Source organism: Cydia strobilella, chromosome 21 (genome assembly GCF_947568885.1).
Source record: "Cydia strobilella chromosome 21, ilCydStro3.1, whole genome shotgun sequence".
Taxonomy (NCBI): Eukaryota; Metazoa; Arthropoda; class Insecta; order Lepidoptera; family Tortricidae; genus Cydia; species Cydia strobilella.
In genome coordinates, this window is record NC_086061.1 from 5,281,375 (window position 1) to 5,300,187 (window position 18,813).

The following is an 18,813-nucleotide window of genomic DNA, read 5'->3' on the forward strand; positions in this document are numbered from 1 at the left end:
TACGTCGACTGTGATATCATCTCTAATGACATCCCCGCACAAACCAATTATTTCATTTTGAATGGTTGGTGAGGTGTATGTGGCGTTTTTTGCTTAAAAATTCTTACCTTGGGTTCCGAGAACAGGGTGGGGCAACTGCCCCACCTTGCCCCACCGTGCCTACGCCCATGTACCCAGGTATTATACCTTCTAATTGTAGGCTCTATAATTAGTCCGTTTGCTATGGGGAAACAGTATGACATTCGTATCATACAGCAATGCCATTTGGAGCTAGGCAGAACCCACAAAGGACTCGAACTGTCGCCCTGAGAGATTCCTCGCTCAATCCTTATAAAATCCTGCGGGCCAAGGGCGGTCATAATTCATTTATTTATTATTAAGTAAAACAAATGTATTTTTCTCTCTTTACCCTTGTCTTACTTCTTTTTAATATACTAGCTGCGCTCCGCGGTGTTACCCGCGGTTAAGAAGTAGCCTGTGTGTTAATCCAAGGTGTAAATAGTACATTTCGATGCTAGTGCGGAAAGTACCGAGATATCTTGCCACGAGCCGATGATTGATGTTCGATTTCAGGTAAAAAAAAAATTAAAATTTAAACTGTTTATTTCAAAAAAGATATTACAAAAACTATTTACAGACTTAGCCTAATCTACACTCTAATAGATTGTATGCTAAGTATGGTCTTATTTCTAATATTTCTATTACAGGTGTCAGGCTGGTTTAGGCGCCGCCGCTTAAGGGCCCGGCTTGAGGCGGCGGCGGCGCCTAAACCAGCCTGACACCTGTAATAGAAATATTAGGTGTCAGGCTGGTTTAGGCGCCGCCGCTTAAGGGCCCGGCTTGAGGCGGAGGCGGCAGCGCCGGCGGCGGAGGCGGCGGCGCCGGCGGAGGCGGCGGCGCCCTTAAGCGGCGGCGCCTAAACCAGCCGGATACCTGAATAATAATAATAGAAATATTAGGTGTCCGGCTGGTTTAGGCGCCGCCGCTTAAGGGCCCGGCTTGAGGCGGAGGCGGCGGCGCCGGCGGCGGAGGCGGGGGCGGCGGCGGCGGCGGCGCCGGCGGCAGTCACAATACATAACCACAATGTTATATATTTTATATTTTAAATAAAACAGTTCTTGATAGTAAACACGTTTGTATTAATTATTAAAGATATAATTAAGTACAAGCTTAGCCGCCATGACTTAGCTGTCAAAGAGTATATATCCACAGATAGCATATCTGACAGTACCCCCCGTCTACTTGTACGGCAGTGAACTCAAACAAGTTTCAGAGTTCAAATACTTGGGCCATTGGGTGACTGCGGACCTCTCAGATGGCATAGACGTGGAAAGGGAGAGACGCTCCATGGCTGTGCGTTGTAATATGCTTGCCCGCAGGTTTGCACGGTGTACAAAAGAAGTCAAAATAACATTGTTTAAGGCTTACTGCCAGAGCTTCTACACGTGCAGCCTGTGGGTAAGATATACGCAGAGTACTCTCAACACCTTGAGAGTACAATATAATAATGGGTTTAGGATACTGTTGGGTCTGCCGCGCTTCTGCAGTGCATCAGGTATGTTTGCGGAGGCTCGAACAGATGGATTCCACGCCATAATGCGTAAGCGTACTGCCTCACTGATGCGGCGGTTGCGCGGTAGCTCCAACAGTTTGTTGCGTGTGCTGGCCGAGAGGCTAGACTGCCCGTTCCAGCACCACTGGATGCTGTTGCATGTACAGCGGTAGTGCTTGGAATGTGGCAGTCTTCATTATGTAAATAGTTAAATGTTATGTGTATATTTTTATTTGTAATTTAATGTGTATTTACTAACATTAGCATATTTAATTGTATTACTAACAAATTATATGGGCATTCGCCTGAATTAAATATTTGAATTGAATTGAATATTCCTACAGAGCTTTTAAAATTGCATGGACACGTAATGAATTAAAATAATTAATTAAATATATTTACACAGCATCACAGCACAACGTATGCCAATACATTCACCGATTTTTTTATATGACATTTTATTTTTCTTCATTTGGGAAACAAACAGCTTACAATGAGGGCTACCGCGTTTAATTTCGCCGCTAGGGGCGCTAGTGTAGATTGTTTTGGGGGTTTCAAGCTTTTTTATTGGGAATTTTCACACCTTATTCATAATTATGGTAAATCTTTGTCCATATTTGATTAATCATGGTAAACAATAGATATAGCTCAATAAATGTTAGTGGTTAAAAAAAGTGCCAACTAAAATATATGCAAAATTAAACAGGTTGAAAAAATACCACATTTAGACGTTAAAATACCTTTGTGTATATTAGAACGTATTGATTTTATAAAATAAAGCATAGAAGAATTTTGAAATCTGTTTTTCTGGACCTACATCTACAGTGGCGCCAACTGGTGAGCACAAAAACGGTAGCCCACATTATTGTGCATAGTATACATTAAAATGAATAATACAGTTTCCACTAAAAATATGAAATATATGTTCAAAGGGAATTTATTACAACAGACAAAAAAAAAACTAAAGACAAAGAAAAGAATTTTGACCCACTAAGTTTTCTGTTTTCATCATGTCAAAGCGTATGTGCTAGACGGTCGCAGAATTACTGGTCATTTGAATTCAATGCCAAAGAAACATGGATTTAGAAGTGTGTTGTGAATTGTTTGGGATAGAGATAATTCAGTGATTTTCAGGGATCAATATAATGTTTTGTGATTTGGAACTAACCCCTGACTATGATAAAATATATACTATGTCGGTGGCGTATCACCCTTGGCCTGGGTTACAGACTTCCACGTAATTATAATATTTATAATTAGTAAAACTTAGAAACTAAGGGTCTTAGTTTATAATAAAATAAATATCTTTGGAAAACAATTTTTTTTAATTATTTGACTAAATCTAAATCACATTAGTTTTATAAATTATTTTATAGAAATTATTTTGCAAGTAGCAACAAATAAATATGAGTCATTTACAAGGATCTAAAACTCTTTGTTCTAATACAAGAGCCCAATATATTCACAGAATAAAGTATAGTACTGGATAACTACAGAATAGGATAATTTGCCTTGAATTTGGTAATCTCGTGTGGAATTAAGCTTATTTTACAGTTGAACTCATGAGTCACTCACGGGATATGTTTCGGAGAGCCTAGGTCCCCATTTTCAAGCACTAACAGTGCATGAGTAGCGTTCACGATAGCTGCGTGCCGCATATGCTTAATATTTATTTAAATTTGCTGCAACAGCGCCAAACCAACTTAGTGGTAACAAGTGGATTTTTTTTCTTATGTGACCTGCAAAAATAATTGTAACAACAAAATGAATTAATTACCTATTCTATGTAAATTATCTGCCCTTGTTTTCATTTTTTATCTCATATTTAAAGAAGCTGCTCTCTTTATCAGGTTTCTTCTGAACCTCTCCTTCAATTTCTTTTATATCTTCTTTATACAACTGTTTCCTTAAGGTAGCAGGTCCAGCAAACATGGCCGCTGATTTCTTTGTTTCTGGTAGATAAACTTCATAAGTTTTAAAATATTTAAGTATATTTTCTACATCTTCCTCCTTCAGTTTGTATTGGAGCGCTATTTTAGCTGCTGTCACTTCTTTAGGGTCAATTTGATGCGCTGAAATGAACTCTACAGCGTTTCTGAGTGTTGTGCATCCATATTTAACTCTCTCTGGTTCTTTGAAGCCATAATCGAAGTCTTCAACTAGGCCACGGTCTTGGGGTAATGGCCTGGTCGGGTTCTGTTTTTCTCGAGTAACGTCGTCTTCTGGCTTCCCATGAGAAGTTACATAAACATTCTTCAATCTTGTGTCGAGCCCTGGATCTTTTTTGTCAAGTTTCTCATCTAGATTAGGGTCAGACTCCATAGCCCGCTTTAGATCCTCCAGGTTAGCCGCATATCTCGGGGCCGGTGTTGGTTTTTCTTTCGATATTACCCGATGTGCTCGATTTTCAATGTTGAATGATTTTAAGGGACGTAGGGCTTTTGTCGCTAAAGCACCCATCTCAGGCGGCAATAGAACAAAACACTTAATAATAAAAACGTTTACATGAAGTAATTATTTCGTTAAAATAAGTAAGTTAAATCTTATAAACATTTCCCGATTTCGAGGTTATATTTTCAACGTAGTGATTATATGCTCTTTGATTTTCAATTTAACATTATTATTTTTTCTTAATGTATATGTCATAATTATAGCCAGCAATCAGCCTCAATGAAAGTCTGAAACGGAACGCAATTATCGACACTGGAAACTTTTCCATTCGAAAAATTCTTGTTTCCAACACTTCATAATAATATTCAGAGCAAACTAGATGTTTTAGGACTCAATTTTTAACTTAACTGAGTGAAGTATGTAGCATAGGTCTATTATTTGACCTCTTTCGTGGTTTTGTGAAAGATTATACTTATAGTTGCCGAGAAATGGAACGTTTTAAAGCTAACACACTACCGCACCGCACCAAGGTCACGATGCGCCGCACCCTTAGGCCAGGATTACACTTATAAGTTTTACTTACGTAAGTAGGGACAAAGCTATTTGCTAGAATGAGCAACGAATGATGCTGATGATGATTTGTTGAACGATATTCATATCTCATTCTGTAGTACAGCTGTGTCCCTACCAGTCCCTACTTACGTAAGTAAAACTTACAAGTGTAATCCTGGCCTTAGGCGTTAGTGTGTATAATAAACGTCAGAAACGTCAAATTAGTTTCGGTTTGTCAACGCCAGAGGGCGTCTTTTGAAGTCTTTTCCGGTACGAAAGGTAAAGTGTCAAACGTTTCGCTGTGCTATTTTTCATATCGAGGATTATTATTGTGATCATTTGATTTAAAGTGAGTGTGAATATAATCTAGAAATGTTACAACGCTATTCTATCCAATACGTTTCATATTTCAGGTCGTTTAATCGTCATAAACCATGGCTGATGTTGAAGTGTAAGTACCCATTGTTTTGACTTTTATTTACTTTCTTTCCATTAATTATACCCTTTCAAGGGAATAAAAACCCTTTATCCATCTTCAGCTTTAAAATTTCGGGCATAATTCGACATATTTCTTTAATAAACAGTACATCAACATAACCTAAAATTTTTAGGATAACCTTAATGCTCAACGCCGTTTCATGTTTCAAAAGTTTCATCTGATTGCATGTATCACTCAGAATTTCATTGCTTAATCCTATAACTACATTTTTGTTTATGTACTTAGATTCATTAAAACTACTTTCAGGAGTAGGCTAATCCTTTCATAGTAAAAAAAAACCCTATACTAATATCATTTCTCAATTACTTTCTGTAATGTTTTAAGGCTAAAGCTACCTAATTCTTCCTTTTCCCCTTTCCTACCTAGTGATTGAAAACGATTACATTATCAACCTATAACAACAACTATATTCCAGTGAGGTACCCAATAACCCCGTCCTGAGCGGCGGCGCCATGGACGTGAACACCGCCCTTCAGGAGGTGCTGAAGACTGCCCTCATCCACGGAGGCCTCGTCCACGGCCTCCATGAGGCTGCTAAGGCCCTTGACAAGTAAGTGACATTGAGTTATGGTACTTATAGTCAAGGCTCGGAACCGGTTTTTTATACAAAAATACCGGTATTATTATGTTCTTTTTCGTTCTTTGGTTTATTATTTCATTTTTAATGGGACAATTGAATAATACGAAGTTGTTACCTAAATATACGATTCAGTCCTACGTAAATAGCATAAAATAATTAAAATTATTCGGCTATTTTGGGTTTTTCAAAATAACCGGTTCCGAGCCTTACTTATAGTTAACCCCTCTACTCTCAGGGATCTAAAAATGACAGAATATAACATTGTTTAGTTTAGAATTGAATATATTGATTCTTTGCTGATATTGTATTAGTGGAAAGCCGGAGGTTTACCTGTGCCCTTTTGTCTTTCTTTATTACTTTTTTGGGTGGACAATATGGTATTTTTGAATAGTATTTAATTTCATTTACATTATATGTTAACTTGTGGATCCATTCATACAATGGTATATTTTGGTCGCACAATGATGACACCGCTTTCCTAGGAAACCAAAGCTTTAGGTGCAAGAATATGGATGCAATGTGAAGAAGTATGTGCAATAAAAGGATGCAATGTGAAAAAGTATCCATATAAATATTTGTAAAACAAAAGAAATTAGCTGATAGATAAAAAATAGATTGAAGAAATTCATGGCATTGGAAGCCTCCTAAACATTCACTCAGTGTGGTGCTGTTTTAGTTTCACACTGTGTGGAAATATCAGTGACTACATCAGTGGTTACTGGTCCATTCCGTTGCCAACATTAACGCACATACATAGTACCACAGTTCTTGTGTCCTGCAAGGTTGTGGCCTCCCAATTGTGCTACAGTTTACAAAAAAAAAATACTTGACTTTTATTTCTGGGTAAATATGAATATAAACTTATTTGCAATACTTTAGTCTCTGGGATATGAAAAAATCTCACCAGAACCCTCTTATGAGGTATAGGCCTCTTCCAGAATCTTCCACCTCTCTTGATTTTGGGCCTCCCATACCCAGTTGGCCCCCACCCCCTTAACTATGTCGTCAGCCCAGCGTGCCGATGGCTGTCTTTGTTTTCTTTTACCATCTGGACCTCTTCAGGCTATGCTCCAATGGACTATACGAACTATTATTGATTAGTGAGGTATCGACTGGACCATCGTGTGCAATCTCTAGGGAATGCGTGGGTTGTTTGACACAGAACCAAACTATCCATGATTGTGAATCATGTAGGGACTAGTCAAAATTGGGAAAAAAATTTTCAGGCCAAACTAATAAATGAATTATCATTATCTATTGACAGGAGGCAAGCTGTCCTATGCGTGCTGGCCGAGAACTGTGACGAGGCTGCTTACAAGAAGCTGGTGCAGGCTCTGTGCAATGAGCACCAGATCCCACTTGTCAAGGTAACTATGTTCTATGTATTATCAGATCAGTGGGTCTTAGCACTTTGTGGGACAACTGGTGGTCCCTGGAAGGCGGGAAGTATCTGAAAGGTTTTGCAAATTTAAAAACGAAACAACCCTCTATTGACTGTATATATTCATATACAGGTGTCCCAGAACATTTTTTTTTACGTGGAGTAATGCAGTTAGGCATGCCGCCCAGCCGAACATGACCCCAGTAAAAGTTGCATGGTTTTCGAGTTATCAATGCTGTACTAAAGATGTTTAAACAAATGGAAAAATTCTCAATTTTTTTTCGGTAATAACTCGAAAACCGTGCAACTTTTACTGGGGTCATGTTAGGCTGGTTAGGTTTCTCTTAAGTTGACCTACCTCCTGTGTCACTGTGACTTGGTACTTCTGGGACATCCTGTATAATTAGTTTGAAAATCCTCAGAGCTAGAACTTTTTTCTTCATTTTTTAATTCATACTCTATATTCTCTAGAACAATTGTCTTTATAAAAAAAATAAATAAATAAATAAACGTTTATTCAAAGATCTTACTTACAACTAAATACATATTTTCTTCTGCCAAACCACACAGTGGTTTGTTGGCAGACGAGGCTCCTTTGCGTTTGTGTTAGCAGTTGATATGCAACTTAACTTTATCTTAAACCTAAACTTACCTACTTAACCCTTTACTGCATGCGCAGCCTTATATGGTTGTTATGTTTTTAGCTATTAAAGTTTACTTTTAACCAAATACTTATTTTATTTTTGACATGAAGTAAGGGGTTAACTTTCCAATCTGAGCGTACAGTTTACAAATGTAATGTATTATAAGGGTTATGTATTGTAATGTATTTGACCCTTTATTTTATTTAATAAAAAGTAACTTAATTTCTTTTTAAATGTTTGTTTTGTCATCCTTGTGGTCTTTAAATCCGACGGCAACTCGTTACAGATCATAGGGATTAAATATTTTCTACATCTTTGGCCAAAGTAATTCGTAAACCTAGGTACCAGCAATTTATTACTATCTCTATCTATTATTTATTATTACTCCGTGATTTATAATAACTAGCCAGAGTATTATAAAATTTTGTGGGTATGCATCTTGCACTGATTAAATTAAATCAAATATTTGGCGTTTTTCTTCAAGAGGTAATAAAATTAATATAAAGAAAACTATACTACTATCAGGTCATATCTTATTTTGTAGATTGAAAATCTTAGGAACTTGCACATTTCCCATAAAATATATCATAATGTGTTGGAACTTAGAATCATAAGTAATATATGCGCTCCGCACGAGTCAGCCCTGTCACTTGCAGGGTTCGGCTTTTTGGAGCGCAGAGCAAACTGAGTGCCCCTATGGTGCCCCGCATATGCGGTGTCAACTTTCCTAGCACTCAAACATGCGCGTAGTATTTCATCATTTTTAGGGTTCCGTACCTCAAAAGGAAAAAACGGAACCCTTATAGGATCACTCGCGCATCTGTCTGTCTGTCTGTCTGTCTGTCCGTCCGTCTGTCACAGTCTATTTTCTCCGAAACTACTGGACCAATTAAGTTGAAATTTGGTACACATATGTAAGTTTGTGACCCAAAGATGGACAAACAAATTAATTTAAAACACCGGGGCCACTTTTGGGGGGTAAATGAGAAAAAAAAAAAAATTGTCAAACTATATCGTGTTACATATCAAATGAAAGAGCTCATTGTAAGAATCTCAAGTATATTTTTTTATAATTTTAAGATAAATAGTTTAGAAGTTATTCAAGAAAATAGGCAAAATATTACCATTCCCCCCCCCCCCCCCCTTTATCTCCGAAACTACTAGCTCAAAAAATTTGAAAAAAATACACAAAATAGAGCTTTACCTATAGATCACCGGAAAACCTATTAGAAAAGTGCAGTCAATCACTCAATTACTTAGTTTCGGATCCGACCCCTACGGGTTTTTTAAAGACATTTCGCATAAAAAATACATTGTTTAAATTGTGTAATGTCGGAACCCTTGGACCGCGACTCCGACTCGCACTTGGCCGGTTTTTTTTTAAATGCACCTTACCAGTAGATTAGAACTTGGTCTTATCTAATTCAATAACAAAAAGTAAAATTCTTTTTTATTCTATTACGCTATGGCATTCTTTTGAATGTCTCTAAATACGTTAGGATGTGTTTGTTGAAAAAGATTAATTTTAAGGAGTCTTTTCAAAGGTGTGTTGATATGATATTGTGAGACTGATTATAGAAAAGGAGAAAATGATGAATTCTACTCTACATTGTTTTAAGTAAATAATTCAGAAAATGTTTCGTTTCGCAACGCAAGCAATTTAACACTCGGGTAGACATGCGAGCCGGGTGCGAAACAGTCGGCGGCGGCGCGCCGGCAAAATTTTCGCGGCGGCGGCGTCTAGCCGGCGGCTCGTTGTTGATTTCTACCCTAATCTAACTTTTAGGCTGAAATCAAGCCATACTAACAGTTTAGACAATCTGACTATGATAAAGAATATTCGAATGATGTTGATGACTTAACGATTGATCATTGTTGTAAAAATAAAAGAATACATGAATCAATTATACGTTTTTAAATTATTTAGTCGTCTGCGTCTGCACACACTGCAGCAGTCTTTGCACACACGATAATTATCGTGGATAAATATAATTTTATTGACACGCTGGGGCATCAGGCGTGATCTTTTTGCCGTGAGCACTAGTCCCGCAACAGAAAATACCCGATCTCTCGGTGAGCTTGTGGCAGGGACACAAAGCATCGCTCTAGCCAAAGTTGACAGCAACGGAAAAGAGGTTGTTCTTTTTTATTTTCAAAAAGATAGCAGGTCGACATCATCAAGTTCAGTGGGACCGTCAGCTGCTAGATATTTCCGAGTTTCTTAATCAATAGCATCTTCGTTTTGAAAGCCAATACTGTTGTAAGAGCAATGCTTCTTGGCTAACTTTAACAACAGCTGAGAAGAGCTTGTGTCCTTTGTTTTACGGACAGGGACAGTACTAGTGCTAGGAACTACTGCTTGAGTAGTCTCGCTGTCACTGGTTTCCACAATATCCTTAAAATACCCAGCCAGAAATGATGCACGAGTCATATTATGCTTTTCAAGATACACGTCTATCTCCGTCAGTCCCATGAACCCGTAGTCTAGCAGAGCTGTTGCTATGGTTGCTTTTGTTGTAGGGAACCTCTTGTCAACTTGCTTCATCATATTGCTTTTCAAGGACAGCATTATGATAAAGGTTTCGTCTTCTGGGATAGAATTCAACACATCCTTTATTTCGGACTTGAAAACCAATGCCACATTCAAGGTGCAAGCTTTCTGCGATTGCAGCAGTGGATCATGCTCTTGAGCATTTCAAGTACGCTATGCCAACGTGTTGGTGTTGCTAATTTAATACTTGGAACGTGATCCAAGTTTAATTGGATTGGATTATCCAACCCGCCAACCCGATGCTGTCCATCGTTTTGGGTAAATAAATCCTGTTCCTTTTCTTCATCAGAAATAGGGTCATTTTTATCATCTTCGAAAGTGCGCGCTGGCTTTTCAAGTAAACGAAAGTATTGCACTTGGGAATCGGCTTCTTTTTCTAAATCTGGTAAACGGTACCGTACGGCTTTAAAAAAATTTTGCGCTGGCCAATCGCGGGTGAGTTTGATAATGCTGTCGCGGCGCGAATTTCGAAAAGGCCGGCGGCGGCGGCGGCGCGCCACCTCTTCATGGCGGCGGCTAGCCGGCGCGGCTCGCATATCTACACTCAGGGAACTGGAGTGACGCTTTGGTCTGGCTGGTCTATAAAATGCTAAACGATTTTGCAATTTTATTAAAAACAATTACTTAACACTTAACAAATACACGTTTTGGTGTTGTAGGTGGACAACAACAAGAAGCTGGGAGAGTGGGCGGGTCTGTGCAAGATCGACAAGGACGGCAAGGCCAGGAAGATCGTCGGCTGCTCGTGCGTCGTCATCAAGGTGAGCGAGCGAATCTTCAAGCGTTTTAGCCGCCCGGGTCGAACGCCATTAGGCAGATCCATATAGAACGAGTCGCTTCACAAAAATATATGTGCGCGTAGAAAGTCAGTCTGGAGTTGTAGAATTGACTCATGCGATTCTATGGGACGCGCGAGTCACGTCTACACAGTTCGAGCCTGCTTCACGCAGCAAATTCCTCACGGGGGGGCGGCTTTTTCTGCTTCTAGCAATTATTATCGCAAATGAAGTACAATTGGTATAAAACACTTAGTAACAAATGTATGATGTCCATGCTGGATTTTTCGGTTCGTTTTAACAAAAATCATAAATAATGTGGTTAGCTCAAAACTTTATTTTGGCAGTATTTTCTATAAAGGTATAAATATCCTTATCCTTTGAAAAAAAAAAATTAAATCGAAAACGCCACCTGAGACTAAGGGCCAATTGCACCAACCACACTTGTCAGACTGATCAACATCACTCAGCAGAGGACTATGAAAATTCCTTTAACGGTGACAGGCTGTGTGGTGCAACCGACCCTAAATTAGGCTACAGAAGAGTACAGTTGTGTACACTTGATAGTGTATAAGACGAAAATGCGCTAAGCGCGAGCGCTATTGACGTCAGCTCGTCTTTAGTGCCGATTCTTAGCGCGAAATCAAGCGAGCGATCACTATAGTGGCTTGCTTTTGCATTGCGTACTTTCCAGTCGCTCGTACAAGCCTTTTATGACATAAAAACGCCCAATGAAGGAACGCCGTATGCCGTTGATGCCGTACGAGAATACAGCAACATTTCCTGTATGGTTTCTTGTAATAAGTATGAAATTGGGGCTGCTAGGTTTTGGTCTCTGTGTCACGCCTTATGCTGCGTAGAAAGTAATTTTCTGACAATGTGACGTTTGGAGCATTCAACGTAAACCGGAGACCAAGGCTTAACAGCGTATGGTTATGTTGCCACTTGCAAAAATGTGAGCTCAACCTACACCAAAGTTAAAAAGATCTTGTCTGATTCATGATCAATTAGTATCTCTTTCTTCGTCTCATCCAATGGTATGTTGAAAAACTTGTTTGCTCAAACTTTTTTATTTGATTGCAGGACTTCGGTGAGGAGACGCCAGCGCTTGACGTACTCAAAGACTACCTCAAGTCTTCGAGCTAATCCCTAGGTCTAAGTTCAAATAAAAACCAAAAAAACCGATACTCTAGTTTTTTTTATGTGTAGATTTATTCACAAGTTAAGTTCAATGTTTTTGTACGCCAATTGGTAAAATATAGTGAAACTGTACATATGTAAATTGACCACCAATGTAATTCTACCTATATTTACAAATAAAACACTTACGCGCGAACTAAATGGCGCCATAGAGAAATAAGTAAAGAAAGTGGTAACGGTGGTAACTTATACATTAGTTTTATTACCCAAAACGAGTTATTTCGTAGTCGACATCTACCGCCGAGTAGTGGAATTATCAGTACCCCTACTTCACACCAGATGTCGCTACCCCAGTATATAAAAATTAGTTTGTGCTTTTCAGTGGGTCAGGTTTTAGATGGCGGTTCCCCTTCTTTTAAAAAGAAATGAAATTAAGTTAGGTATTTTGGTTTTGTTTTATTTTTTAATTAAAGGTTTATCTATTTATTTTAAAGGGCCCTCCACACTCGTGTGCGAATCGCGGCGCCAAGCCGCGAACGCGAGTGTGGAGTCTAGTTCGCTAATCAGCGAAATCGACTCCACACTCGCGTTCGCAGCACTAACTTCTTTATAATATTGCCATACAAAACAATAGTTTCAAAATGGCCGACGCAGGAAATCTATCTTGTCTATGATTTCTGATCTGTCTTTCTTTTGATAATTTGACACACGTGCCGCGTGGAGTTTTACTTCGCAGGTTGTTAAATATTTATTAATTTTGTAATTAATCGAGTAAATTATAATCCTATAACCGTTAGAATGTAATCACCAGTGCCTGTTTATGCAATAAATAATGTGTAATCGTTGAAAAGTGCCCTAAAACTTCGTCGGATTATGCGGATGGATGACATGCCGCCTCTGAAAAACTTATTTTTTAAGATTTTTGTTTTTGAAATTTATGCCTTTCTTACTTTTATCAGCTGCCTGTGATATTTTATATTCTAGTAATATTTAATTGCATACCTTGGATGCTATCATGAAATGCACCACATAATTTAACCTAACCTAAAAACAATGTTGTCACGCCAATAGCACGATAATACTTTATCGAACTATCATTGCAGAAATATTACGAAAACTATCGTAAAATGTTAACACAGTTCTTGTTTAGATTCTGAAAGTCAAATTTATTAAGGATGTTTCATCGATTTTACTATAAAAACACCCTCAGTTCCATGCTTCTAAATGACTCCAAACTAAATTTTAAACTGCTACGATTATTTTCTATTAGCCGTTTCAAACGTTACTGTGTCTGGCAGCCACGTCTAGCCTAGTACTTATCAGTATTTTTGTCAACAGTTTTCATTCTATAAACACATCATCCCATTAAATCTCACAAGTCCCATAATGTTTTCAGCACGATGGTTGCCACGACACAGAAGAAGGCTGTGGCCGAGAAGAAGCCCGTGAAGGGCAAGGAAGACAGCAAGAAGCTGCCTGCCGTCCCTGAGTCTGTGCTAAAGCACCGCAAGAGGAGGGATGCTCAACGCGCTAGACGCGTACAGGTACATACAAATAACACATATTGTAATTTAACCTTTCGTTTGCTTAGGAGCAGATCTGCTCCATATGTCCAGTTGAATATTCAATTTAAACATGAAGTTGTCACAATTGCTATTTATATGGCAATTTTTTGACATGCACATACGAAAGGTTAACCTATATCATTTCGGCGGACTATAGGTCATTCTTGTTTAGACAATTTTTTTACAAGTGTACACACATTAGTATGTGTGTTGTGGATTTATTTTGATTACTTACTGTGTTTGTGTAGTTTAAAGAAGAACATATTAGTTCTTTTGATTTGATATTACAGATGTATTGAATAATATTGTTTACATGATGATACACAATTTAAAGGCATAGTTCATCTGATAATGATGCTGTCAATCTTCTAATCTGATTCCTACCCATATTCATACCAAACCTTACCTTAATCATACAATCCTAAGTCTCAAATTTGTATGCAGGTCACGATCAAGAGGCGTTCAGCAGCCATCAAGAAGAAGAAGGAGATCTTCAAAAGGGCAGAACAGTATGTTAAGGAATACCGCATCAGGGAGCGTGATGAGATCAGGCTAGTCAGACAGGTATGTATAATATTTAAAAAAATACTCACCTGTGCCCACAACTTTGTCTAAATAGAAGCTGTTGCTGGTTGGTTGGCTTTAGGGCTGCCGTTTTGAACATTTTATAAAAAACCGATCTATCAAACTTCACAAAATTTCATGAGAATTGGTTAAGAAATGCAAAATGCAGAGAAAATCTGAACATAAAAGCATATTTTGCCAAAGCCGAAATGGAGACCTTTACTAATGCTTGGTAAAATGGAATTATTTTGTATAGTATAACTAATTTATAATAATTCATCCTCAAAAATTTGTAATTAAAACAAATGACTTCATTTTAAAAGCAAGTTCAAATTTTATTGTAAGATTTTTTTTTGTTTTGACCTTTTACAATTTTGCTCCGCACGAGCCGGCTGCACTTGTGTGTAGTTTGGCATTTTGGAGCACACAGTGATTTGAGCGCCCCTATGGTGCCCCGCGCCATGCGGTGTCAACTTTCCTAGCGCTCGTACATAGTTTATACTAAAATTAAATAAGCCTTTATTCCATAATATTTGGGAGACGGAGCAAAACGTTTACCCAAAGATTAAACCTAGATTGATTGATTTTTCGCCCCCGAAAACCCCCATATAGCAAATTTCATCGAAATCGTTAGAGCCGTTTCCAAGATTTCCGAAATATATAAATATACAAGAATTGCTCATAATATTTAATTTATTGTGATTTATTTTTCATTTTCTATTACATCCAACATTTGTCACCATCCCTATCACTACTTTACGCATCTTATTTCTGTCTATAATCTATATATTTATTCGTATCGGGAAGTAGATGATAAACTGTTCGTGTTCCAGGCGCGCAACCGCGGCAACTACTACGTGCCCGGCGAAGCCAAGCTCGCCTTCGTCATCCGTATCCGCGGTATCAACCAGGTTTCCCCCAAGGTCAGTACAGTATCTTTACTCCCAACTTTCAAATTCGCTCCAGTATTGACGTAAATGAACTCTACTTTTGACTCATCAAAAAAAAAAAACACCATAATGCTATCCCAGATGCTAAAATTACAGTTTAATGTCCCAATGTCCCATTCATCCTGCTTTTGGTCAAAATGACAAGATTGGTTAAATTCCATAGAAAAGAATGTGTCTTTGAGAGCATCATTAATTCATTATCATCAATGGTTAGTTGTTACTCGTCTTCTCCTTTGGCCAGTCAAAGTTTCATTTTGTTCTGTCATATTTTTATCTTATATAATATATAGTCATAGCTTTTCAAAATGCGCTCCGCACGAGCCTCCTCCATTCTGTGTGGAGGTGGCACATTGGCAGCGCAGAGTGATTCGAGTGCCCCTATGGTGTCCTGCAACATGCGGTGACAACTTTCCTAGCACTCAAACATTTTCTATTCTTATTTAACTGTTATTTTACTTATCAGAAATATGTTATGAAGATTGTTGATCAATATAATAAAGCATGTTACTAATTGGAATTGGAATAACTCATTATTTGTAAGAATGGTTTCTTCAGTCTGTAATATCTCGTCCAGACGATACAATTTTTCAACAGGTTGACGAGTTTCGACCATTGAATTGAATTATAAGGATATCAGTTGACCTAGCTAGATTGATTCAACTGTGACCGACAATTCATATCAAGCAATAGATCGCTAATTCGTTTGTTATTATTACACACATTTATTTAGCTTCACCGCATATATGTGCTTCAAGTTAAATTGAGCTGATCGTGGCCAAAGGAACTCTACGATAGAAAAACATAAGCACATTGAGTTTAGGCTCATTAGAAAGATCTCGAGAAGTATCTTTTGATAGACATGCATAGGAGACAAAGTAGTCGGCAATAAAAGCATGTATCAAAAAAATATTTTTGACAGTAACTTGTCTGTAAGCTGTTCTCCATCTAAAATTGGTTGTCCCCTTGTATCCGTGCCATCTTTGGATTGGCAATTTAATCTATGTCTATGGAGTTTAACATGACATGGAATGTAAGCAACCAATTTTTGAACTGTACACAGGTCCGCAAAGTCCTGCAGCTGTTCAGACTGAGGCAGATCAACAACGGCGTGTTCGTGCGCCTCAACAAGGCCACCGTCAACATGATGCGCATCGCCGAGCCCTACATCACCTGGGGATACCCCAACCTCAAGAGTGTCCGAGAGGTAAAATTATCTTCAATTGGTTGAGCTTCCTAATAATCTATTCTCATATTCAAATTAATAAGAATAAAGCGTAAATGAATCAAACAAAAAACAAATTTAAATGTCCGCACAAAACGAGCTGGAGGAAATTCCCGCGCAGCAGCTCGGTTTGTGTAGGCGTGCCTCGGGCCGAGTAAACGCATTGCCTCGAGCGAGGCACGTCTCCACCGACCGAGCTGCTTCGCGCGGCATTCTCCTCGCGAGGTAGCTCGGTCTATGTGGACCTAGCGAGGTTAAAATAGTCCATATCTGACAATACTTTTTAAATACTGTCAAGGTACTCTTACTCATTCTCACTATAAAATGTTGTCATCAGCTGATCTACAAGCGCGGGTTCGCCAAGATCAACGGCCAGCGCGTGCCCATCACCAGCAACAAGATCATCGAGGACAAGCTCGGCAAAAACAACAACATCATCTGCGTAGAGGACCTCATCCACGAGATCTTCACCGTCGGTGACAAGTTCAAGGTAACCGACCACTGAAGCCATTGGTCGCCAGTTTCTTCCTCAAGGGCCACCACCCCACGCTAGCGACTTTTGAACGTGCTGTGGAAAATGGCGTCGCTGCGCAGTTGCGCCAACGTTGCGTCGAGCAGCAGCCATAGAGTTAACTAGACGACGACACTCGGGAGACGCTAGTGTGGGGTGGCCCTAAAACGGAAATGGACGACTGGGCGAAATCGCCTTTCCATACAAACATAGTCCTTATTTTCCTCTCTAGGTATCAATATCATTGAAAATATTTACTATACCCCTTCGGTTGTTTTTTCTTCCGAATTTTTAATTATCATTAAAGTTAGGAGCATTTTCAATTTTTTCGCTCCTAATTCTTACAATGAAATAATAAATCGAAAAAATTCAAAGAGGAAATTTGGGGAACGTTTGTATGGAGAATACGGTCGTCCCCTTTCCTTAGAGTATGCGCTCCGCTCGAGCCGCCTACATCAGTATGTAGCTTGGCATTTTGGAGCGCAGAGCACCCGAGCGCCCCTATGGAGCCCCGCCACATGCGGAGTCTACTTTCCTAGCGTTCGAACATTCATAATTTTGAACATTGAGTTGAAACATAGAAAAAACTGAGGTCCTTCGCACTGGACTGCTCATCTTCATCTTCCTCGCATTGTCCCGGCATTTTGCCACGGCTCATGGGAGCCTAGGGTCCGCTTTGCAGCTAATCCCAAGAATTGGCGCAGGTACTAGTTTTAACGATAGCGACTGCCATCTGAACTTCCAACCCAGAGGGTAAACTAGGCCTTTTCGGGGTCCGGGTTCCTCACGATGTTTATTATGATTATTTGTATGTCTTCCATATCTCGGGACCTTTGGGAGGCGTGCGTGGGGCCGAAGCCAACAGCGCAGAGGCCCTTTAAGACAATTTAATCTAAAAGCAAGGGATACACGTTGCGGATACCATCCCAGAGCGCATAATATGCAACATCCGGAGATGGTCCCCGACAGGTGCAAAGACTATTCAGTGCAGCACTTTTCTGCTGCAATGGGAACTAAGGTTATTGATTTGCAAGTTGGATGGACTGGATGTTGGGCTATGGTAGGAGACTAGTATTATCGTTTTGTTTCTCCATTTTGGATTTCACGGGCCTATAAATTGGGGATATAGATCCAACACGTAGAGTCCGTTTGGAGAGCTTTAATGTAGAACCTAGTAATATTTTTTTATCCTGTACTAAATTAGTTTGTGTTCCACAGTACGCCAGCAACTTCCTGTGGCCCTTCAAGCTGAACAACCCGACGGGCGGCTGGCGCAAGAAGACCATCCATTACGTGGACGGCGGCGACTTCGGCAACCGGGAGGACAAGATCAATGAACTCTTGAGGAAAATGGTCTAAATAAATACTTATTCTAAGTACTTTTGGTTTTGTTGTACCTTGCTCCTTTTTAGGGTTCCGTATCCAAAGGGTAAAAACGGGACCCTATTACTAAGACGGACACAGGTCCGTCTATAGTTCGCTTTATTTCGCAATAGAAAAAAGGTAAACAATCTTGACGTGTCTTTTTATTGAAAAACGCTTCAAAAATTGGTTTATATTCATTATGAACGCAAAACAATGTATAAGGTCGTATATGATTTATAATGGAGTTGGCACAATTATACTACTCTTTGAGTTGGCAACTGTCAAAGCTTTGCAGAGATGGCGCCATCATAGCTTGCCCCTTTTTCTATGAGATTTGGCTCAAAGGGCTGGCATCCAGAGCATTAAAAAAAACAAAAATTTGACAATTCTTGGGATTGACAGGGCAAGCTATGCTGGCGCCATCTGCTAAACACTTCGACCGGCCAACCCCATTGTAACATATTTTGCTGGGACTTATTTTTCAAGTGATTTTTAATAAAAGGACACGTCAAGATCGCTTACCTTATTTCTGATAAAACAGAATCCACTTGATAAATTAAATGAGATAAA

At 39.1% G+C, this 18,813-nt stretch overlaps 3 protein-coding genes across 3 annotated transcripts; 2 read left to right on the forward strand and 1 right to left on the reverse strand.

The window, feature by feature from the left end:
- Nucleotides 1-3,330: 3,330 nt before the first annotated feature.
- On the reverse strand, nucleotides 3,331-4,168 carry LOC134750840 (protein NDUFAF4 homolog). The gene has a single exon (XM_063686074.1). It carries the CDS (start codon nucleotides 4,010-4,012, stop codon nucleotides 3,344-3,346), a length of 669 nt encoding a protein of 222 aa, XP_063542144.1. The 5' UTR covers nucleotides 4,013-4,168; the 3' UTR covers nucleotides 3,331-3,343.
- A 627-nt stretch (nucleotides 4,169-4,795) lies between these two features.
- LOC134751143 (small ribosomal subunit protein eS12) lies at nucleotides 4,796-12,111 on the forward strand. The gene is made up of 5 exons (XM_063686502.1): nucleotides 4,796-4,946; nucleotides 5,410-5,544; nucleotides 6,839-6,941; nucleotides 10,810-10,911; nucleotides 12,010-12,111. Exons 1-5 carry the CDS (start codon nucleotides 4,930-4,932, stop codon nucleotides 12,070-12,072), a joined length of 420 nt encoding a protein of 139 aa, XP_063542572.1. The 5' UTR covers nucleotides 4,796-4,929; the 3' UTR covers nucleotides 12,073-12,111.
- A 588-nt stretch (nucleotides 12,112-12,699) lies between these two features.
- Nucleotides 12,700-18,257, forward strand: LOC134751142 (large ribosomal subunit protein uL30). Its single transcript, XM_063686501.1, has 7 exons — nucleotides 12,700-12,802; nucleotides 13,463-13,610; nucleotides 14,076-14,195; nucleotides 15,029-15,118; nucleotides 16,206-16,349; nucleotides 16,705-16,857; nucleotides 18,097-18,257. The coding sequence occupies exons 2-7, from the start codon at nucleotides 13,467-13,469 to the stop codon at nucleotides 18,235-18,237; spliced, it is 792 nt and encodes a 263-aa protein (XP_063542571.1). The 5' UTR covers nucleotides 12,700-12,802; nucleotides 13,463-13,466; the 3' UTR covers nucleotides 18,238-18,257.
- The last annotated feature ends 556 nt before the right edge of the window (nucleotides 18,258-18,813 follow it).

What these genes read in the sequence shown, in the direction of transcription:
- LOC134751143 (XM_063686502.1), top strand. An exon ending in GCTGCTAAGGCCCTTGACAA is followed by an intron (nt 5,545 to 6,838) that starts GTAAGTGACATT and finishes ATCTATTGACAG; the next exon opens with GAGGCAAGCTGTCCTATGCG. An exon ending in ACCAGATCCCACTTGTCAAG is followed by an intron (nt 6,942 to 10,809) that starts GTAACTATGTTC and finishes TTGGTGTTGTAG; the next exon opens with GTGGACAACAACAAGAAGCT.
- LOC134750840 (XM_063686074.1), bottom strand. Translation starts at nt 4,012, where the DNA reads ATGGGTGCTTTAGCGACAAAAGCCCTACGTCCCTTAAAATCATTCAAC.
- LOC134751142 (XM_063686501.1), top strand. Translation starts at nt 13,467, where the DNA reads ATGGTTGCCACGACACAGAAGAAGGCTGTGGCCGAGAAGAAGCCCGTG. An exon ending in AACGCGCTAGACGCGTACAG is followed by an intron (nt 13,611 to 14,075) that starts GTACATACAAAT and finishes ATTTGTATGCAG; the next exon opens with GTCACGATCAAGAGGCGTTC. An exon ending in TCAACCAGGTTTCCCCCAAG is followed by an intron (nt 15,119 to 16,205) that starts GTCAGTACAGTA and finishes AACTGTACACAG; the next exon opens with GTCCGCAAAGTCCTGCAGCT.